We start from the raw sequence: 24,180 nt of genomic DNA on the forward strand, positions 1-24,180 counted from the left end.
TGTGTGTGTATGGGAGTGAGGGTGTGTGACTGTGTGTGATAGGAGAGCCTGTGTAAAGTGGTGTGTATGCGGGAGGGAGAGATAAATGGAAGGAGCCTGTGTGCACAGTTGTGTGAAAGTGTGTGCAAGAGAGAGGGAGTCTGTGTGAGGGAGACTGGAAACAGATCACTGGGGGAAGGGTATGGAGAAGTGGGGTGCTAAATACTTGGGGGGTGGGGTGCTAAATACTTCAGGTATGCCACTGCACCCATGTGTCAAATACTTTAGGTACGCCACTGCACCCATGTATGAGGATTGCCATCCTGCTTGTCCTTAGAGAATAAGGATAGTGTCCTGGAACACCTTCCTCCTGTTGCGACTGTCGCTGCCCGACGTCTCCACTCCGCCCTCCTTACCTCTTTGGCGACTCCCTCCTGGGTTGATGGAAGTTTGGCTGCCGCGGCGTCATCTTGCCGACCTCCTCCGGCATTCCCGGACCGGCTAGACGCTACCTTCTGCCATGTACTCCTCAGGCCTAAGAGCGCGCACGCGGTGCGGCCCTGACTCAAGTACCAGCAGTGGCGCAAACCTCAGGGGCGTCCCCCTGAGATGACGTCATCATCTTCGGATATTTAAAGGTCTTTCATTTTGCTAACTAATCAAGGCCTGGATTTATCAAAATGCAGTAAGTATCGCATGCGATAGCAAAAGGGGCGTGATTTATGCAAAAATGTAGTTTATCGCAATTTGCGCTAATTACCTATGCAAAAAGCTAAGTTAGTGTGCATTGTGATAACATTATCAGAATTTGTGATAGATGTCAGACCTGTTGTATTTCCTGCATAAGACCACTGGGTGGACCATTTTTGAGAGAGAGAGAAAGAGACTGGCCATTAGGGATGTGAATCGTTTTTCAACGATTAAAATTATCGTCCGATAATGTTTATATCGTCTTAAATCGTTATAGAACACGATACAATAGAAATTCTAACGATTTATCGTTAAAAATCGTTAAATCGTGTTAGTGCGCACTAACGGGAGTTAGTGCGCACTAACTCCCCGTTAGTGCGCACTAACTCGATTTAGTGCGCACTAACTGAAAATGATACAAATAAACACTTTCCAGGTCACTGAAGGTCAGTTAGGAATGAATATGTGTTCCTATTGGCTGGCTGCCCTCTTATCTATTGATGTTACCAAGGTTACCACTGAGGTGATGGTTGGGGGGATGGGAAATGGAACTGGAAACTAACGAACACCAACAGAAAATGAAACAAAGTGTTCACACTTCCCAGGTCAGTAAAGGTCACTTAGGAATGAATATGTATGTATGTATTCCTATTGGCTGGCTGTGCTCTTATCTATTGATGTTACCAATATGGTTGGGGGGATGTGAAATGGAAACAGTTGGAAGCTTGACAAAAAAAGTAATGTAATGATCAGCACTCACGTGACTAGAACTTGTTTGTTTATTATTTTTGTTAGCAGGCACCTGAAATGCTAGTGCATGTTGAATTTGCCAATCACTGTGCATTTTAGAAAGGTGGTCCTGGCTGGAACTGTACACAGTTCAAATATATGTAATTGATTGTTGGTAAGTGTATTTTTTAAGTAGCCACACTGGCACCAGTATGTTTACTTTTCCTCCTACTTAACTCACTAGCTCAGCTTTGTAGGAAGGGCTTCTCTGCTTGTGTGTTGTTTTTGTTTGGTGTGAGGAGAGCAGAAACATCATATCTTTATTCAATCTACTACAGTCATCTCTTACAGTGCCCTATCCCTATTAATACCAGGAGTGTTGTGATCTTCCTGCACACAGTGCCCTAACCCTGATACCAGTCTGAGACAGCTCCCTCCCTGCATTACTAGTGAGAGGCTGGCTTCACAGACAGGGGGGAGCTGCCTGACCCTCACTCCTGACTTCCCCCATGTCCCAGCTAGTGAATGGTGTGTGGGTGAGGGGGGGGGGGGGGAGGATGGTGAAGTCTGAGACAGCTCCCTCCCTGCATTACTAGTGAGAGGCTGGCTTCACAGACAGGGGGGAGCTGCCTGACCCTCACTCCTGACTTCCCCCATGTCCCAGCTAGTGAATGGTGTGTGGGTGAGGGGGGGGGGGGGGTGGATGGTGAAGTCTGAGACAGCTCCCTCCCTGCATTACTAGTGAGAGGCTGGCTTCACAGACAGGGGGGGAGCTGCCTGACCCTCACTCCTGACTTCCCCCATGTCCCAGCTAGTGAATGGTGTGTGGGTGAGGGGGGGGGAGGATGGTGAAGTCTGAGACAGCTCCCTCCCTGCATTACTAGTGAGAGGCTGGCTTCACAGACAGGGGGGAGCTGCCTGACCCTCACTCCTGACTTCCCCCATGTCCCAGCTAGTGAATGGTGTGTGGGTGAGGGGGGGGGGGAGGATGGTGAAGTCTGAGACAGCTCCCTCCCTGCATTACTAGTGAGAGGCTGGCTTCACAGACAGGGGGGAGCTGCCTGACCCTCACTCCTGACTTCCCCCATGTCCCAGCTAGTGAATGGTGTGTGGGTGAGGGGGGGGGGGGGGGAGGATGGTGAAGTCTGAGACAGCTCCCGCCCTGCATTACTAGTGAGAGGCTGGCTTCACAGACAGGGGGGGAGCTGCCTGACCCTCACTCCTGACTTCCCCCATGTCCCAGCTAGTGAATGGTGTGTGGGTGAGGGGGGGGGGTGGATGGTGAAGTCTGAGACAGCTCCCTCCCTGCATTACTAGTGAGAGGCTGGCTTCACAGACAGGGGGGAGCTGCCTGACCCTCACTCCTGACTTCCCCCATGTCCCAGCTAGTGAATGGTGTGTGGGTGAGGGGGGGGGGGTGGATGGTGAAGTCTGAGACAGCTCCCTCCCTGCATTACTAGTGAGAGGCTGGCTTCACAGACAGGGGGGAGCTGCCTGACCCTCACTCCTGACTTCCCCCATGTCCCAGCTAGTGAATGGTGTGTGGGTGAGGGGGGGGGGGGGGGAGGATGGTGAAGTCTGAGACAGCTCCCTCCCTGCATTACTAGTGAGAGGCTGGCTTCACAGACAGGGGGGAGCTGCCTGACCCTCACTCCTGACTTCCCCCATGTCCCAGCTAGTGAATGGTGTGTGGGTGAGGGGGGGGGGGAGGATGGTGAAGTCTGAGACAGCTCCCTCCCTGCATTACTAGTGAGAGGCTGGCTTCGCAGACAGGGGGGAGCTGCCTGACCCTCACTCCTGACTTCCCCCATGTCCCAGCTAGTGAATGGTGTGTGGGTGAGGGGGGGGGGGGGAGGATGGTGAAGTCTGAGACAGCTCCCTCCCTGCATTACTAGTGAGAGGCTGGCTTCACAGACAGGGGGGAGCTGCCTGACCCTCACTCCTCCGGGGTATTGTGATCTTCCTGCACACAGTGCCCTATCCCTGATACCAGGGGTGTTGTGATCTTCCTGCATGCAGTGCCCTATCCCTATTAATACCAGGAGTGTTGTGATCTTCCTGCATGCAGTGCCTTATCCCTATTAATACCAGGAGTGTTGTGATCTTCCTGCATGCAGTGCCCTATCCCTGATACCGGGATGTGTGCAAGAAGATCACAACACCCCCGGTATCAGGAATAGGGCACTGTGTGCAGGAAGATCACAACACCCCCAGTATCAGGAATAGGGCACTGTGTGCAGGAAGATCACAACACCCCTGGTATTAGGGATAGGGCACTGTGTGCAGGAAGATCACAACACTCCTGGTATTAATAGGGATAGGGCACTGTGTGCAGGAAGATCACAATACCCCTGGTATCAGGGTTAGGGCACAAGTTCTAGTCACATTGACTGATCACATTACTTGTTTTGTCAAGCTACCAACTGTTTCCATTTCCCATCCCCCATATACTGTCAGTAGGAAACTTGGTAACATGAATAAATAAGAGGGCAGCCAATAGGAATACATATTCATTCCTAAACTGACCTTAACTGACCTGAAAAGTGTCAAATTGTATCATTTTCAGTTAGTGCGCACTAACTCCCAGTTAGTGCGCACTAACTCCTGTTAGTGCGCACTAACTCGAGTTAGTGCGCACTAATCGGAAAAAACGATTTTTAACGATTTTTTAACTAAAAAATCGTGCCTAAGACGATTTTCTTGCCCTGCCACACGATTTCTATCGTTAAGACGATATGGAAAACGATTCACATCCCTACTGGCCATAATGTCATTCCCATAGGTAGGTATTTGTATCCCTATGGTAGGCCCACCTAGTAACTTGAGGTGGGGTTTAGGTAAGAGTGTAGGGGGTTAGGGGCCACTTTGACATTCTACGTGACACGTACGAAAAGAACACACTAAGCTAGGCTGAGAGAACATTGCCCAAATCTCATCTTGGAGTGAGTTTCCTCACTCCAAAGGTCATCAAATCTTCACAAGAGACCACTGTTCTGTTCGTACGTGTCACGTAGAATGTCAAAGTGGCCCCTAACCCCCACCTCGAGTTACTAGGTGGGCCTACCATAGGGATACAAATACCTACCTATGGGAATGACATTATGACCAGTCTCTCTCTCTCTCTCTCTCTCCTAGGCCTTACAGGAGACATCGCAATGAAACCTTACTGCACAGCCTAATTCAAAGAGGTGTTGTTAAAATTGGCATTACAGCTGAGCGATAGCTCTTTGCAGACAGGCTAACCCAGCCCACTCTCCGCACCTAACTCCTCCTATTTTCTGAATTTGCATCGCACCATACGATATGGTGCTATCGCATGCGGTAAGGGCCTATCGCATGCGTTAACGGGGCTTTTCGCATGCGAAAACGCGTTATCGCATTTTAATAAATGATCCCCCGAGTTAGCAAAGGGATACATAACTAGCTGCCTCCAGGTATTGCTGCGGATGGGATTCGCTCTCCGCATACCTTGCTACTCTGCCTCCTCGGACTTTACCAGGGGTAACCGCTCCTCGGGGGCCTCACTCTCTCTTTTACTTTTCAGGACGCAGTCTGGAACCGGTACTCGCTCCTCGAGGGCCCACGTTGCCGGACCTGCTACTGAACAGAACTTCTGCCAGGAAGTCACCGCTGCCTACAACAGCAGTGAGTTACCATCTCTCTCTCAGAGCTTTCCCTAGAACCAGGTACTTGCTCCTCAAGGGCCTAATTCATTCCAGCTCCTGGGCTATTCTAAGAGACTAGAGTGTGAGTGTTAAACATCAAGGTTCTGTTCCTGAACTCTGCATATTCTGCCTACTCACTATCTCAGTTTCTCTACAACTCAGCCTTCCTGGGATCGCTGTCCCAGTGCCTGAGGGACTACAGCCCAGCCGGGCTCTTCGAGCTCACTACTGCCACCTCTGGTGCTTCACAAGAACTGTTTACTAAAAGAACTTGTGTGTGTTTCTCTCCCAACTCTGAGCCTGACCGGTAGTCCCTCTCGGGATCTTCCCCCGTGGACGTGGTCATCTGCCACCGGCCCAAGGATCCACCCACAACTATCACACATAGTAACATAAGAACATAAGAAAATGCCATACTGGGTCAGACCATGGGTCCATCAAGCCCAGCATCCTGTTTCCAACAGAGGTCAATCCAGGCCATAAGAACCTGGCAAGTACCCAAAAACTAAGTCTATCCCATGTTACCATTGCTAATGGCAGTGGCTATTCTCTAAGTGAACTTAATAGCAGGTAATGGACTTCTCCTCCAAGAACTTATCCAATCCTTTTTTAAACACAGCTATACTAACTGCACTAACCACATCCTCTGGCAACAAATTCCAGAGTTTAATTGTGCGTTGAGTAAAAAAGAACTTTCTCTGATTAGTTTTAAATGTGCCCCATGCTAACTTCATGGAGTGCCCCGAAGTCTTTCTATTATCCGAAAGAGTAAATAACCGATTCACATCCACCCGTTCAAGACCTCTCATGATTTTAAACATCTCTATCATATCCCCCCTTACCGTCTCTTCTCAAAGCTGAAAAGTCCTAACCTCTTTAGTCTTTCCTCATAGGGGAACTGTTCCATTCCCCTTATCATTTTGGTAGCCCTTCTCTGTACCTTCTCCATCGCAATTATATCTTTTTTGAGATGTGGCGACCAGAATTGTACACAGTATTCAAGGTGCGGTCTCACCATGGAGCGATACAAAGGCATTATGATATTTTCCGTTTTATTCACCATTCCCTTTCTAATAATTCCCAACATTCTGTTTGTTTATTTGACTGCCGCAGCACACTGAACTGACGATTTCAAAGTGTTATCCACTATGACGCCTAGATCTCTTTCTTGGGTTGTAGCACCTAATATGGAACCCAACATTGTGTAATTATAGTATGAGGTTTTTTCCCCTACATGCATCACCTTGCACTTATCCACATTATATTTCATCTGCCATTTGGATGCCCAATTTTCCAGTCTCACAAGGTCTTCCTGCAATTTATCATAATCTGCTTGTGATTTAACTACTCTGAACAATTTTGTGTCATCTGCAAATTTGATTATCTCACTCGTCGTATTTCTTTCCAGATCATTTATAAATATATTGAAAATTAAGGGTCCCAATACAGATCCCTGAGGCACTCCACTGTCCACTCCCTTCCACTGAGAAAACTGTCCATTTAATCCTACTCTCTGTTTCCTGTCTTTTAGCCAGTTTGCAATCCACGAAAGGACATCGCCACCTATCCCATGACTTTTTACTTTTCCTAGAAGCCTCTCATGAGGAACTTTGTCAAACGCCTTCTGAAAATCCAAGTATACTACATCTACCGGTTCACCTTTATCCACATGTTTATTAACTCCTTCACAAAAGTGAAGCAGATTTGTGAGGCAAGACTTGCCTTGGGTAAAGCCATGCTGACTTTGTTCCATTAAACCATGTCTTTCTATATGTTCTGTGATTTTGATATTTAGAACACTTTCCACTATTTTTCCTGGCACTGAAGTCAGGCTAGTTTCCCGGATCGCCCCTGGAGCCCTTTTTAAATATTGCGGTTACATTTGCTATCCTCCAGTCTTCAGATACAATGGATGATTTTAATGATAGGTTACAAATTTTTACTAATAGGTCTGAAATTTCATTTTTTAGTTCCTTCAGAGCTCTGGGGTGTATACCATCCGGTCCAGGTGATTTACTACTCTTCAGTTTGTCAATCAGGTCTACCACATCTTCTAGGTTCATCGTGATTTGATAACACCTCCTAAGAGCAAGAATCACTCTCTGATCCTTCCCTGGGGGTGCTGAAGAATAGGTCCAAGAGCACTTGGCCTTATTGAAAGCAGATTTGACAACCACTAATTCTTGGGGGAGCTGACACTTGTCATATTTGAGAGCCTTTTTGATGAGATAAAACAAATCCGCCTTCCTGTTAACGAGAGGCACTGTGAGGGGGTGTTCCCATATCGTCATCAGTAACTCTACAAGGTTCTTGTGCACTGGGACTGGAGGATATCTAGCTTTTTGTGCCTAGTATCTTCTTCAGTCATCAACTGAAATGGGATGGCCTCCGCCATCACCTGAACAAAACCTGCAAAGGAGAGGTCCTCTGGTTTGGACGTCCTTTGAACATCTGGAGATGGTTCTGAAGGGAGCCCATCTGAAGCATCACTGGAAGCCGCAGAGGAGTCATCCTCCCAGGGCTCATAGGTTCCCCCTGCCAGTGGTCTAGGCACTGGTTCGACTGGCTGTTTTGGCTTTGACCCAGTACCACCTTTGATATCAGGGGGGCTTCATCCTCAGAGGAACTGAGGATGACAACCGGATTGGCTGATGGTGGTGTCGGTGCCCCACAGTGCATTGATGCTGCCCCAGAAACCAACCCTGGGGATGGGGTTGGTAACATGCCCTTAAGCATGTGCAGGGTTTCACGCAGAGGCTCGAGGAATGAATGTGCCGATGTCTGTGCAATCAGTGCTCCAACACCAAGGCTGTACATCACTCTGCCCACAGCTACCTGAAAAAGCAAATGTTGCTTACCTGTAACAGGTGTTCTCACAGGACAACAGGATGTTAGTCCTCACATATGGGTGACATCACAGAATGGAGCCATCATGGAAAACATCTGTCAAAGTTTCCAGAACTTTGACTGGCCCCTACTGGGCATGCCCAACATGGCACTAACCCTGCAGCCAGCAGGGGTCCCCCTTCAGTCTTATTTGAAAGCTACAGGCAGTGCCAAAAAATAAAATAACAAAACGTTACGAACCCAACACCGCGGGGTGGCGGGTGGGTTTCATGAGGACTAACATCCTGCTGTCCTGTGAGAACACCTGTTACAGGTAAACAACATTTGCTTTCTCACAGGACAAGCAGGATGGGAGTCCTCACATATGGGTGAGTACCGAGCTGAGGATGCCCGAACCTGTACCAAATGTACCCAAAGGCGTGCAACAGGCACAACAACTGGGGTGGAATTTGGGAGAGGGCATCCTGAACCCCACCGGGCAGGCAGAAGGGTGTTGGTATGACATGTTGAAAACAGGTTATGAAGGACAGTCTGGCCGAAGATGGAATCCTGTCTTCCAGCTTTGTCCAAGCAATAATGGGCTGCAAAGGTGTGGAGAGAACGCCAGGTTGCAGCCCTGCAAATGTCAAGAAGCGGCACCGATCGTAGGTGTGCCACTGAAGTCGCCATGGCCCTCAAAGAGTGTGCTTTAACATGGTCTTGAAATGGAATGCCCGCTTGCTGATACCAAAAGGATATGCAGTCCGCCAACCAGGAGTAGAGAGTCTGCTTATCCACAGGCTTTCCCAACTTGTTAGGGTGGAAAGAGACGAACAATTGAGTGCTTTCCCTGTGGGCCGCTGTATGGTCTAGGTAAAAAGCTAGAGCCCGTTTACAGTCAAGAGTATGCAGAGCCTGTTCTCCTGGGTTGGCATGGGGCCTGGGAAAAAAGGTACGTAGTATGATGGATTGGTTTAGATGAAAATCCGAGACTACCTTAGGTAAGAATTTAGGGTGAGTGCGGAGTACCGCCCGGTCCTGCAGAAGTTTAGTGTAAGGCAGATAGGTAACTAGGGCCTGCAGTTCACTAACTCTGCACGCTGAAGTGATTGCCAAAAGGAAAATCACTTTCCATGTGAGATATCGAAGCTCAGAAGAGTGAAGAGGCTTGAATGGTGGTTTCATGAGCCGACCCAGAACTAGATTAAGGTCCAAAGAAGGGGCCGGAAGACGTAATGGAGGCTTGATATGGAGCAAGCCTTTTAAAAAGCGTGTTACAAGGGGTTGAACTGATATAGGAATATCCCCGATACCCTTATGGAAGGTGGGTACCGCGCACTGACATGCATTCTGATGGAAGAGGTCTTTAGACCTGATTCCGACAAATGCCAAAGATAGTCCAGAAACTTCGGGATTGGACAGGAAAAGGGGTCAAGGGACTGAGAAGAGCACCATGACGTGAACCTTTTCCATTTGTAAGAGTAAGATTTTCTCGTGGAAGGCTTTTGCGAAGCAATCAAGACACGGGAAACTGGATCTGAAAGATGAAGTGGTTGAAGTATTAACCTTTCAACATCCGTGCCGTCAGGGACAAGGCTTGAAGATTGGGATGGCGTAGGCTCCCGTCGTTTGAGTGATCAGGAGTGGGTCCTTTCCCAAGGGAATGTGCCTGCGGATGGAGAGATCCTGAAGTATTGGAAACCACACTTGGCCCGGCCAGTGAGGTGCTATCAGGATCATGGTTCCCTTGTCTTGACGCAACTTCACGAGAGTCTTCGAGAGAAGAGGAAGTGGAGGGAATTCATAAAGCAGACCAGTTGCCCATGAGAGGGAGAATGCATCTCTGGGCTGAGAGTGTTTGCTGCGAATGAGGGAGCAGTAGTTGTCCACTTTGTGGTTCTGAGGGGACGCAAAGAGGTCTATCTGAGGATAACCCCATTGTTGGAAGATGGAGTTTGCTACTGAGGGGTTGAGAGACCACTTGTGCGGTTGAAAGATGCAACTCAGCTGGTCTGCCAGTACATTGTCCACTCCCGGCAAGTAGGTGGCCCTGAGGTAGATCGAATGGGAGAGGGCTTCCGCCCAAATCTGCGCAGCTTCCTGACATAGAAGGAAGGAGCCTGTGCTTCCCTGTTTGTTGATGCACCACATGGCCACCTGGTTGTCCGTCTGAATTAGGATGACCTGATTGGACAGGCAATCCTGAACAGTCCTGAGAGCATATCTTATTGCTTGAAGTTCCAGGAAGTTTATCTGGTGTTTGGCTTCCTCTGGAGACCAAGAGCCTTGTGTTTGCAGATTGGCTACATGGGCTCCCCACCTGAGGTTGGAAGCGTCGGTGGTGAGAATGATTTGAGGATGCGGAACCTGGAAGGGCAATCCCTGGAGGAGATTGTTCTGATTTTTCCACCAGGCGAGGGACAGACGGAGTGAGTCGGTGATGTGGACAATGGTTGACAGAGGCTGAATAGCTTGAGTCCATTGAGACCTCAGAGTCCAGTGCATGAGCCTTATGGCCAAGCGGGCCATTGGTGTTACATGGACTGAGGATGCCATGTGTACCAGGAGGACGAGAAATTGCAGCATGCTGAGACTGCAGTTGGTGAGCAAGAGACACGATGGTGAGTGCTCGTTGTCGAGGCAGGAAAGCCTTTACCTGTAAGGTGTCCAAGTCTGCCCCAATGAATGATAAGGTTTGAGATGGGACTAAGTAGGATTTGTCATAATTGACGAGAAATCCTAACAAAATTAGAGTGTGTAGGGTTAGATTGAGGGACGACAGAGCAGTTTGTTGAGTGGGAGCCCTGCTTAACCAGTCATCCAGATAGGGGTAGACGTGAACACCTTGTGTCCTGAGGAATGCTGCGATGACTATGAGACATTTTGTAAAGACTCGTGGAGCAGATGCTAGGCCAAATGGAAGCCCTCGGTATTGATAGTGCTTGAGGCCTACTAGGAATCTCAGGTATTTGCGATGAGCTGGACTTATCGCAATGTGGGTGTATGCGTCCTGGAGGTCCAGAGAGCAGAGCCAGTCCCCTCTTTGTAGAAGAGGTAAAAGCGAGCCCAAGGTGACCATCTTGAACTTTTCTCGCTGGAGGTACTTGTTGAGGGTCCGTAGATCTAGAATAGGACGGACTCCTCCCGATTTTTTGGGGATTAGGAAGTACCGGGAATAGAACCCTAGGCCTTGCTGAGAGTATGGAATGGGTTCTATTGCTCTTGACTGGAGAAGGAGGGAAACCTCTTGATCCAGAAGAACGGAGTGGTCGGACATTCTCCACGTCTGCAGAAGTGGGGAGTCTGGTGGCAGGGCGAGAAAGTTCAAATGGTAACCCTGAGCGATGATTGCCAATACCCATTGGTCGGTTGTGACTGAATGCCATATTTTGTGAAAGTGGCACAGTCAACCTCCCACTGGTATGTGCGACAGAGGAATTTGGCTGCTGCTCTCCAAGTGGAAGTCAAAATCCGGAAGCAGGCCCCAGCTGGGGAGCTGTTTGTGGTTTTTGTTTTCTGGTTTGGCGAGACTGAGGTTTCTGCTAAGGTCTCGTAGCACGGGATCTGGCTGGTGGTGGGTAGGACTTTCTTGGACGGTAGAACGACTTCTTGGAGTCCTTTCTAAAGGGCTGCTTTGAAGAGAAGTCGGAAAGCATCGAAGAGAGCTGTTTTAGGGTCTCATGATGGTCTTTTAGTTCAGCAACGGTCCGTTGGATCTGTTCGCCGAACAGATTATCTCCTACACTTCTGGGCGAAGGTCAGAAAACTTGAGCCAGGCCCACCGTCTCGCTGAAATAGCAGCTGCAGACACTCTGCTAGAGGTGTAGAAAATGTCATAAGATGTTCTGATCTCATGCTTGCCTGCCTCTAAACCTTTTCTTACAAGGGTTTGTAGTTGGTCTTGGAATTGCTGAGGCAGGGAGTCTGAGAAGTTCTGTATCTGCTTAAATATGGCCCTGTTATATTGGGTCATATAAAGCTGATAGGCAGCAATTCGAGAGATGAGCATGGCCCCTTGGAATACTCGGTGTCAAATGTTGTCCAGGAATTTTTGTTCCTTACCAGGAGGGGTAGATGAGTGAGGTTTTGACCTCTTTGCCCTCTTTTGTGCAGACTCTACCATGACCGAGTGGTGATCAAGCTGTGACTTTTGAAAACCTGGGGCTGATTTTACTAAATAAGTAGTGTCAGCTTTTCTGTGTACTGGAGCAATTGTTCCTGGATTTTCCCAGTTCTTTTTGAGAAGATCAAGAAGAACCTGATGAACGGGAATAGAGGTTATTACCTTGGGGGCATCCAGGTATTGGAGCAACTCCATCATCTGGTGCCTATCATCCTGTTCTGTCTGCAATTGAAAAGGAACCAATTCAGCCATTTCCTTCACAAAATTTATAAATGAGAGGTCCTCTGGAGGAGAACGCTTTCTATTCTCAGTAGGTGAAGGTGGTGAAGGTAAGTCATCGGTGTCTGATGAGGTATCATCACCCCAGGTATCATAAGGGTCAACACCCTTTCCTCTAGGAAGTAGAGGGGGACAGGGTGGTTGGATACCTGAAGGTCCAGGTCTGGGCTCCGAAGGAATCGGAGGAATTATCGGAGACACCGACGATGGCATCGAAGGCATCAGTATAGGCATCGAGGACATCAATGGATGGCTCGGGGGTGCCGATGGACGTATTGGCACCGATGGTGAGGGACATATAGGCATCGATGGCTGAGGCATAACTCTGGATGGAGGCATGCAGAATGGTATTTCTCCTCCCGATGTTGCTGTCAATAGGGAGGGCATCGGAGCCATTGGAGACCTGGGATCCTTCGATGGAAAAGCGGCCATGAGGGCTTCCATCCTGGATAGTAGCGGTGCCAGCGCTGCTGGAATCGGGTCGATGATCGGTTCCACAGTCGGTGCCAGTGTTGGTGCCGGAGAAACCTGAAGACGTTGCATCGCTTTGTCGATGGCCTCCGGGACCATCCGGTCCAGTTCTTCTCAGAGACCTGGAGCAAGCAGCCCCGGCTCCGGAACAGAAGAAGGAGGCAGAGGCATAGCCGGAGGGACCACTGTTACAGGCGGAGTTGCGGCTCCCGATCCCCGATTGGGTGAGGGTTGCCTCAGAGACCCGGTCGCAGGAATGGTCGGTGCCTTTCCTGGATGGGGTTTTTCGACAGTGGCTCGAACGATGGCGAAGTCGATGATTTCGCTCCCTCGATGGTCCGAGTCTTATGGTGTCGATGGCGATCCTGAGGGGGAGTAGAGGGTGTCGATGGCCAAGTAGTCGTCAATGCCGGTCGTTCACCGGTTGGTGGTCGATGCTGGCGTGAAGTCGATGGTGCCGGTTCTGATAACGTCGATGCGATGGACGGAGTCGGGGTTTGAGCACGGAAGAGAAGTTCCATCTTCTCCATTCTGGCCTTGCAACCCTTCGGTGTCATTAGGGCACATTTGGTGCAGGTCAAGACATTGTGTAATGTGTTTAGGACGCGAGCACAGACTTTATGGGGGTCTGTGATAGACATGGTGCGGGTACAGTCCGGGCACCGACGAAACCCCGACGCCATGGCCATGGAAAAAAATTTAGCCATGTTATGGTCGACGGCCAGTAGGCCGCGAAGGCCAAACTCGACGGTAATAGACAGGAAACGGGTCAAAACTTACCAGAATATCGTGGAGTTATAAAAGGCAGAAGAGGGACCCCTGTGGGGCAACTTAACTTTTAGTAATTCCGTAAGGAAAATTCCTGTCAGGAATCTCTTCAGAGCTCCTTTAAAGCGAGGCTACTGCTGCGCGGAGAAAAGAAGACTGAAGGGAGACCCCTGCTGGCTGCAGGGATAGTGCCATGCTGGGCATGCCCAGTAGGGGCCAGTCAAAGTTCTGGAAACTTTGACAGAAGTTTTCCGTGATTGGGCTCCATCCTGTGATGTCACCCATATGTGAGGACTACCATCCTGCTTGACCTGTGAGAACCTCTCCAATTTCTGCTCTAAAATTGCCAATGCCAGGACAGGCTGGGATCCAGGAGGTGTAACCAAATCCTCTTCGGAACTGAGAGGAGGATTGGTGGTCGGCATCAGGACAAGTGGAGACCATTGCATCATAGGTGCCTTGGCATCGATGGACAACTGGCTCTCCTTTCCACAGGGTTGCTTCGGTAGCATCACAGCAGAAGCTTATGCATCCCCATGCCTGCACTGTGCATCAATGGGGACCGATGCCGATGCTTCGATCAGTCCTTCCCTGGTACCAAGGTCAAGGACGATAAACCTGACATCCTCGATATGGAGGAGCCCGATGAAGGCTAGTCTGCGGCATCCCTGTCAGCTTTCGACATTGATGGAACCAGTGACCTCACCGATGTTGATAGCTCAATGTCCATTGGTGCAACTCCAAGGTCCCTCAGTGCCAATGCTGATGGTTCAGTCTTCTCCAGCATGAAGAGGTGCTCCATCTTGTCAAGCCAGATCTTACATCCCTTCGGGGTCACCTTGGTACATATGCTACAACTCCAGAAGTCGTGTGATGCCCCATCTATCATGGGGATCCATGATAGACATGGTCCTCGTACACCTGGGGCAATGCTTAAAACTAGATGTGGATATATCGTCGCAAAACAAAAGGGACGAGATCAAAATTGATGGCGGCGGCAGTTGATGCCTGGTGAGCACAGAGAGATTCACCACCTTGGGGGATCGATAACAAAAATAAACTTACCCTATATGCTGATAAACCTATCTAGGACACTAAAGGGAGAACTGGGGGCCCCCACGTCGACCACGTGAGAAAACTTGAAAGATAGAGACACAAAACAGCACTAGTAAAAAGCATTTAGAATTTGTGCAAAAAGTGAGTCTCATCTGACCGCAAAACACAAGGCTCCACGGAAAAGAAGAGACTGAGGGGACTCCACTTGCTGTTATATTGCATGCTTGAGCATGCTCAATGAGGCTTGGTCAAAGTTCTAGAAACTTTGACATAAGTTTTCTGTGCCAGGCTCCATCCGATGATGTCACCCCCATATGTGAGGACAGCCATCCTGCTTGTCCTCAGAGAATGCAAAAAACCCTCCAATTATAAAATATTACTCCATACAGCCATTACACTGAGTCTTGTCAAATGTGGTTATAGGACAGAGGAAGGAGGACTGAAGATTGTTAAAAATAACTTGAGGGGAAGGATAAAGGGAAAAGGAAGGGAAAAAAATACTTATCATAAAAGGATCACAGAGTTTATTCCAAATTTAAAAAATGTAGGTGAAGAAATCTATTAAACGAAAAAGCTTAGGAGAAAGGCAGAAAATAGAAGGCGATGGAGTTAAAATACTGGCAAGTGGATCATTTGAAGAATCTATCTGGTGCTCTTGTTTTAAGTCAGAAGAACTCTTCTATACGTAAGTCCCACATACCGTGACATTACCAGCACAATTCACTTTAGTGCCGTCTTCTATATAGCATAAATCACCAGCAACGCATCCCTTGGAAGTGGACAGCTAGGGAAAATAGAATGTAACAAATAAGATTTTATGCCTTAAGTAAAATGAAAAAAGTGTTTAACTATTAGTTGTGAGTTATCTCACAACAATATATATTTTATTTAAAAAAATTAAGTCAAGAGCTTCCCTGAAACCATTTGTCCCAGACACAGGACTATCCTTGAAATGTTACTTCTAGGTCAATCAATATTTTTCTTCTTAAATAAACACAAAAAGAATTTCAATGGGTTCATTAACTAAAATGCCAAATTCTCATGATGTGAAAATCTGATGAAGCTCTGTCACTCTGGGAAATGGGGAATAACTTTCATAATTTACTATTAATAGAAAAAGGCAACAGGCCATTTGGTTATATGAAGGTGGAACTTCCTGGAGATTTGGAACCTATATATTCAGATTTTACCCACCAATGTTCACAATTCGGTATTATTGATCTACAATTATAATTCCCTTGATTTTGCTGCATTTCTGAGGCCTAATTATGCTCTATAGTGGTCTCAATTTTGAACTTATACTAATTATGTTACGACTTGCTACTGCTACATAGAAGAAGTGGAAGACCAAATCATTAATCAGAAGCCAAATAACACAACAGATGGTCAAACAGTAGAATGTCCAAAGTATCTTTTATTCAAACATTCAAGTAGGTAATTATATATCTCAAAGATTTGTCACAAGACAAAGAATTTTGATGTCTCTTCTCATGGTCCCCTGACACGGACCATATTTCGCTTAGCTGCATCGGAAGGGGCTTCAATCTATAATACAGAACAAATATTTAACAAATCAAATATTGGGCTTCTAATTGATGGTTTAGTCTTCTACCTCTTCTACACGCCAGTGCTATTTTGGTGGTTATTTGAATGGCAGATCCAACACCATGTGACACCTTCATTCAATCCGAAGAGACTTTTGCATCTCTGCTTTCTGAGGCACTGTTTTTTTGTTAAACCGGCAGCAGAAGCATCTCCTGCCTCCTAGACTGACACCATTACTTTACAATAAAGAGCTACTTGAGCCAAGTTACATGCAGGAACACTTATTGAATACTGCAGAGTTCAGCATATCACTCGCAGCCTGTATATACTTACCCGATGAAATCAAATGTTAAATAAATGCACTTTTGATCTGATATTAATTATTGAAACCAGCAAAGAATCAATTTCCATCCTTCAGGATGGAAGTTGACTCTATTAAATTGCAATTATCAGATGATCTATTTATCACACAGCTCACAGAATTCAAATCTAATTTGTCCAAGTTTCGCTAAGATCTTAAAGATTTGAAAAAATAGAAAATGTATTTGCAATGAGCAAGATTATGCAAGAGGAAGCATATATTCATGAGTACCCAGACCTTCAAGACCAAAAAAGAAACTTAACTTTCCTCTTCAGAAAACTCTTCAGGGGTCAAACTTCCATGCACAGCCTTTGGAGCTGCATCTAGTCTTCTGGGTATTCACATCAGGAATACCATCCACTGAGACCGCAGTGGTCCTGTAACCAATATCATCCTCCGAGTCCCTCACTTCTGATAAGGATCACCAGATTGCAACATCAACATCTTCTGCCAAAAGATCCCTGGCAATAATACCTCTGGCTTCTTTGGTTTTGAATTTATCTTCCCAAATTTTTACTTTATCAGAAATTTCTGTTAGAAAAAGGATTATCCATCATTCCATCTCCACGATATGACACCTTTGAAACATGTATGGCCCTTCAACGCTTTCCTCATTTACTCTGCATAAAATTATTCTTCACCTTGCATGCTTCTCCTCCAGATACCTCTAGGATGACCAGAAAATCCACATGGCTACCACCTGATCCCATCGATTCACTGTTAGCCTTTGAATGGTTAGTTTTATATGATCTCCAGAACTTTGAGATACAACATCAATTTTTCTTTCAGACTCATCAAGATCATAATGCTCTTATATCCCTGACTATGGATGATTCAATTATAATCAAACCCACTGATAAGGGGGGTGGGATCATTATTCTAGATAGAAAGACCTATGTCATGGAGGTTAAAAGTCAACTGTCTGACCACACCTATTATACACCGTTAGCTGAAGATCCCACACCGATGCTTCAGGTCCAAATTGCAGCCATTATCCAACAGGCTTTTGATGCACACGTAATTTCTGCTCGAGAAGCCTCATTTCTTACAGAAACAAATGCACACACACCTGTTTTCTATATTTTTCCTAAGGTTCATAAATCTTTAACTCAACCTCACTGGGAGACCCATGGTCTCTGGCATAGGTTCCCTACTAAAATCCCTCTCTCATTTTGTTGATTATTTCTTGAAGCCCATTATCTTCAAAGCTCCCTCCTATAAACATGACTCCGGTCACTATGTTATCACTATTAACCAATTGACTCTGCTGTCCTCAGACTGCATTATGGCTACACTGGACATTGAATAGTTGCACATGAATATTCCTCAACTGGAGGCCACTGATATTGTCAATAGAGCTTTGTCCAATCAGACCGATGTCCACATGTTTTAGTGCTCTTTCTGAGTGAATTTATACATATTGCATTAACAAATAATTATTTTACATTTAATAACAGATTCTTTCAGCAAATCAAAGGCACGGCCATGGGGGCTATCATGGCCCTTGACACTGCCTGCCTTTACGTTTCTAATTTTGAAGCCTCTTTTTTGTACCAGCTTGATTTTTGGCCTTTATGTCTATTGATTATACTATATAGATAATGTATTTTTGGTCTGAAAGGGCACTATCATTCAAGTTCTAATGTTTCAGGACTGGCTAAATTTGTGTAATGACCATCTTAATTTTTCCTCTGTAGCATATCCCTCTCATATTTATTTTCTGGATATCGCTATTCATAAAACTGACACATTCTTCTGCACAATCATCTTCAGAAAACCTACTGACAAGAATACCCTGCTTTCATATGCTAGCTGTCACCCTCATTCACTCCGGGACAATATCTCTGTTGGACAATTTTTTCAGCTATGTTGGTTATGCTCCACATGTGATGATTTTTTAACTCAAGCCCATGTTATGTATAACAACTTTTTGCATCGTGGTTATCCTAATAAAGTCATCAAGCAGGCATTTAAGCACATGCTATATATTAAACATGATTTATTAATTTTTAAATCGCCCCAGGACATTGATGATGTTTCACTTGTTTTCTTATCATATTCATCTATATCTTAACATATATGCTCAATTTTTCGCTGTCATTAGTCCAGCTTGGCACCTCTCCTTTCTTTTCACAAACACCTCTGTTTTACGTTTTGTTGCGGCCACAACTTATGCGATCTCTTAGTCTCATCTGAGTTTCATCCAGTGGGGTCTTCTCCAGTGCTGCCTATTGGCCTTAAACCTTGCAGTCACTGTAAAGCCTGCGATTATTCACTGACCCTCTTCACTTTTATTAATCCCAATTCCCAAAATAATTTTCCCCTCCATTTTTCTTCTGACTGCTCATCTAAGGGAGTAATATATGCCATCCTATGCCCCTGCCATCTTGGTTACACTGGCCAAACATCGTGCTGCATCTGGACAGATATATGACCACTGCTCTTTTATTCGGCTCATTTGTGAGAATGCCCTCTTAGTACAACACTGGCAGATAAAACAGCATTCTCTCTCACAACTTTGCTTTTGTGTACTTGAAATATATTCTCCCTCTACTTGGGGGGTGATTTTTCAAGTCTTTTAGTACAACACGAGCAAAAGTGGATACATATCTTGAATACTGTAACCTCCAATAATAATATTGAATGGTCTGCATGTAAAAAAAAAAAAAAGCACATATTCATATGAATTGCCAACTACACTGGTTCGTTTCAATGCTATTTTTTTGCTTTTGTCTCCCATTTTCAGCTTGTAATTTCAATGTGGGTGAAAATTTAATCTATGCCATACGTTGAGTTATGATGTTCTTTACTATAATTTGTATTCCAAATAGTGACGGATCCATCTAAGTTATCTCCCTTTCATTTTTGATTGACAGCATGTCATCCTGTGATTAAGTCCTTTGTGTGCTTTTGCTGCTAATGACCTATTTAGATACATTGTACCGGAACATCTGTTAGAAGTGCCATTGTTATGTAGGGGGTGTTTAGTGTGCCCTTGGGCCTCAGCCCGGACCCAGACCTTGAGGGCCGAGCATAGGGTTGACGGTGGCTGACCCTCTGCCAGGCTTGCAAGTTCCCAAGGCCAACATCCAAGGATGTTGGAAGTTGAATGGTCCTCCGACAATTCTGAGCCCTTTTGGACCTGCTGCGAACAGCATGGAGCAGCAGGCCTGGCCTGAGGTTGAGGGCAGACGGAGGCCTTGACACGTAGACAGGACTATGGTCGATGCGGCGGCATCGCAGACAAGACACTTGACAACAGCTGGGTTGATGCATCGGCATCACGGACGAGGAACTTGACAACAGCGGGGTTGAAGCATCGGCATCACGGACGAGGAACCTGACAACAGCGGGGTTGATGCATCGGCATCACGGACGAGGAACTTGACAACAGCGGGGTTGATGCATCAGCATCACGGACGAGGAACTTGACAACAGCGGGGTTGATGCATCGGCATCACGGATGAGGAACTTGGCATCCAAACAAGCACACATAAGGCATGGACATTGGCACTGTCTCTCAGGGCGCCCTACTCAGGCCACCCGCGGGACTGAGTCGCGGACCACCCTGTCCCACTGCGCGCCCTACACAGCCCTTGCAGGCTGGTCACGGACCACGAGGAGAACAGGACAGCGCAGGGAAGACCCAGGCGAGGAGGAACTCCAATGACGAAGCCGGTGTCATCCGAAGCTTCCCCCAAGGCTGGCAGGAACGGAGGCTCAGGAGCACAGGGACACTTCCCACCTGCAAGCCACCTCATTCTCGGGCATACACCATCCGAGAGCACCGGCTTACAGGAACAGAAGGCTCGAGAGCACCAGACGAAGACACAGGGAAGAACATCCTGGAATGAAGACACATCAGGAGGCGGAGGAACATAGTGAGACATCAGGACATGGACCGGGACCTCAGGCGAAACATCAAGACATGGATATGTGGTACGAAGCAGACGAGACGAGGATCTCCACGAAGAATAGAAGACCTTACAAGGCTCTGGCAGGCAGAAGCCTCCAGAGGGAAGTCACATCGATGCAAGGCAAAGACAGACTGAAGTTGAAGTCCTTTTATAGGGCTGCAGACCAGCGACTCCCTGGGAGGAGTTTGGCAGGCCCACACCTAGCTGGCCCTATAACTACGGAGAAGTGCTGCGGGCCGGCCCCTAGGGAAGGGCGTGGCTCAAACCAGGAAGTTCATGCAAACACAAGCAGCCTCAGACAGACCCCAAGGACATCAAGGCCTCCCAGGCCCTGAAGCAAATCCTGGACAGTTCGCAGGCGAGACCCTGGCTTGGAGCGGCCTCCAGGAAGAGGTAAGGAGCCTTCCGTAGCCAAGCTACAGGAGGGTTCATAACAGCCATTCAATGTGTAAATGACAAGTGTCTGAGTTTTGGTAAGTGTAACATTTATGTCTATCTGTCATCTATTTTGATCAGTTGTGTTCGATTTTGCCTTTTTGTCCTAATATCTGTATGTATTTGTACCATATTATAGATTGAGATCCCTCCCGACGCAGCTAAATGAAACACAGTCTGTGTTGGGGAACGTGAGAACTGAAATACAAAATTGTTGTCTTGTGACACATTTTTTTAGATAAATAATTACCTACCTGAATGTTTGCATAAAAGACACTTTGGACATTCAATGTTAAAAATGTTTCAAGTGTATTGTACTGTATGTGGTGGGTGTTAAGGATCACTGCACACTGTATATTGTTTGTTTTGTACTTACAACTTTTTAAACAAACAGAGTGGAGGAGTAGCCTAGTGGTTAAAGCAGTGGGCTACAAACCAGGAGACCAGAGTTCAAGTCCTGCTGTCGCTCCTTGTGACCTTGGGCAAGTCACTTTACCCTCCATTGCCTGAGGTACAAATTTACAGGTCTATCCAGTACCGAGCGGTAGGAAGAGCTGCGTTAGTGCCTGCGGCACCCGTGGTTGCCACACGCACAGTGCAGCTCACCTACCGCTCGATCCTGAACACTAATTTTATTTAAATGTAAACCGCGTCCGTGAAGCCTTAGGCCCGCGCAACCCATTTTACTGGATAGAGCGCCTATACAGTATCCTGGGTGCGCGGGCCTAAGGCTTCACGCCACGCTGGTATCTGTCATTTCAAATGTCATTTGAAATGACAGATACCAGGAAGTCGGGTCCGATCGGATGCAAAAGTAAGTTGCTTCGCCGCTGTCATCTCTCTCCCCTCCTCCCGAAGCAGGGCGCGAAAAGCAGCCTTGCTCCGGGAGGAGGGGAGAGAGATGACAGCGGCGAAGCAATTTACTTTTGCATCCGATCGGACCCGACAGCGGCGAAGCCAAAAAAAAAGCGAAAAAAGCGAAAAAACCAAAAGGTAACCCTGACCTGACCCGACCCGGACCCGACCTACTTTTGCAGCCGTCCGGCCATCTGTAGAAGATATCGTTGCTCCCCTACCTCCCCGGGAAGATGGCTGCCAGCACGGGGGAAAGCGGCCCCTGTGTATTCAATTGGCTGCTCAAGACGTGACATCACGACGTTTGACGTCACGTCTTGAGCAGCCAATTGAATGCACAGGGGCCGCTTTCCCCCGTGCTGGCAGCCATCTTCCCGGGGAGCAACGATATCTTCTACAGATGGCCGGACGGCTGCAAAAGTAAGTCGGGTCACCTTTTGGTTTTTTCGCTTTTTTCTTGGCTTCGCCGCTGTTGGGTCCGATCGGATGCAAAAGTAAGTTGCTTCGCTGCTGTCATCTCTCCTCCCGGAGCAGGCTGCTTTTCGCGCCCTGCTCCGGGAGGAGGGAAGAGTGAGGCGGCGAAGCGACTTACTTTTTGCTTTTAAGTTTTTTTCGCTTTTTTTTGCGCTTCGGGAGGAGGGGAGAGGACTGGGGCTGCCCCAGAGACCGACACCCATGATCGCGGCCGGGGCAGGTGAGCGGGGGCTGGGGGAAAGCTTGCCATCTACCCTTACCCCTGCCTCTACCGCAGGGGTCAGGGTAGGCGGTAAGTTAGCAGGTTAAACGCGCGACAAACGGCAGGGAAAACTAGCGATAGTCGGGGCGCAGGTTACGGGATGCTAGGGAATAGCTAATTCGCTCGTTTGCATGCAATATGCATCCCGCGTGCGGAAGGGGTTGCCCGGGGAATTTAGGACGCGGTAGGAATAGGTTAAAGGGGATTCGGGATCGCAGGAAGGGCTGACACGGCCGGAAAGTGAGTAGAGAGCCGGTTAGGGACAGGGAAACCGCGGACGCACTTTACAGGATAGACCTGTTTGATTGTAAGCCCTCTGGGGAAAGGGAAATACTTACAGTACCTGAATATAATCCACTTTGAAGCACTGTGAAAAGTGGAATATAAACACAATAAATAAATAAAATGAAAGAGGCAAACCTAGCATTAAAAGATGCCTTTACCTGCTAATAAACGATGGAGAGGCCTATAGAAAGATATACAATGCAATTCTTTATGTATAACTGAATAATTTAGGAGAACTATTAATCACAATATTGAGGAACAAGCAAGTTTGCTTACCGTAAACGGTGTATTCTGCAGATAGAAGGATGAATTAGCCATGCTCTCTGGGACATTCTCCAGGTGGCCCGACGCATAACTTTCCCCACATATACAAAGCTGTGCTCTGTACGCCTGTGCAGCCATTCCCACGTGAATCTCCTCATCTCGTCGATTAACATAAAGCATAAATGTGCAGGGAATGGAGAAAGACAAAGTCAGAATGAAGGTGAAAGTTGTCCAGGGAGGAGGGTGGGGCTATTTCCTCCTATCTACCGAAAACACCATTTACAGTAAGCAAACTTGCTTTTTACTCATAGATAAGCAGGCTGAATTAGCCATGCTCTCTGGGAGTCCCCAACTATGAATTCTAGAGCTTACTGAAATTCCACTTCTTATAGTGTTCTATGAAGAGGAAGAGGCTTGTCTGAGAGAATTAATCTTAATTGTGGACAGCTTCTTTTTGAGTAGCGAAGCTTAATATCACTTCTCCCATTGCTGCATCTGTCTGGGTCTGCTGTCTAAGAAAGTAGTGCGATGTGAAGGTGTGCAGGGAGGACCAGGTGGCTGCCCTGCAGATATCAAAAATCGGTACATCTTTTAGGTAAGCTATGGAGATTGCCATAGCTCGGATTTGATGAGCCTTTACTCCATCTGGAAGTCTATCCTTATGGGACGAGTAACAGAATTTAATATACTGGAATAACCAATTTGCCAATATCCACTTAGAGACTGGCAAACCTGGCGCATTCAGGTTGAAGGAGAGAAACAATTATGAATTACAGGACTGAGTTCTCTGGGGTAGATTTTAAAAAATAGCGCGATCGCGTACTTTTGTTCGCGCACCAGACGCAAACAAAAGTACGCTGGATTTTATAAGATACACGCGTAGCCGCACGTATCTTATAAAATCCGGGATCAGCGCACGCAAGGCTGCCGATTTTGGGCAGCCTGCGTGCGCCGAGCCGCGCAGCCTGCCTCCATTCCCTCCGAGGCCGCTCCGAAATCGGAGCGGCCTCGGAGGGAACTTTCTTTCGCCCTCCCCTCACCTTCCCCTCCCTTCCCCTACCTAACCCACCCTCCCGGCCCTATCTAAACCCCCCCCTACCTTTATCCATGGATTTACGCCTACCGGAGGCAGATGTAAATCCGCGCGTGCCAGCGGGCTGCTGGCGCACCAAGACCTGACCCGGGGGCTGTTCCGG

At 47.4% G+C, this 24,180-nt stretch overlaps 1 protein-coding gene across 4 annotated transcripts in view; it reads right to left on the reverse strand.

Annotated features, from left to right (window-relative positions):
- SPO11 (SPO11 initiator of meiotic double stranded breaks) overlaps nt 1-24,180 on the reverse strand; it is a 358,551-nt gene that overhangs the window by 138,383 nt on the left and 195,988 nt on the right. For all 4 annotated transcript variants that reach the window (XM_029614938.1, XM_029614929.1, XM_029614946.1 and 1 more), the window contains one exon: nt 15,287-15,370. In XM_029614938.1, coding sequence (XP_029470798.1) covers nt 15,287-15,370 — 84 coding nt within the window. The remainder of the gene's footprint in view (nt 1-15,286; nt 15,371-24,180) is intronic.

Source organism: Rhinatrema bivittatum, chromosome 1 (genome assembly GCF_901001135.1).
Source record: "Rhinatrema bivittatum chromosome 1, aRhiBiv1.1, whole genome shotgun sequence".
Classification (NCBI taxonomy): Eukaryota; Metazoa; Chordata; class Amphibia; order Gymnophiona; family Rhinatrematidae; genus Rhinatrema; species Rhinatrema bivittatum.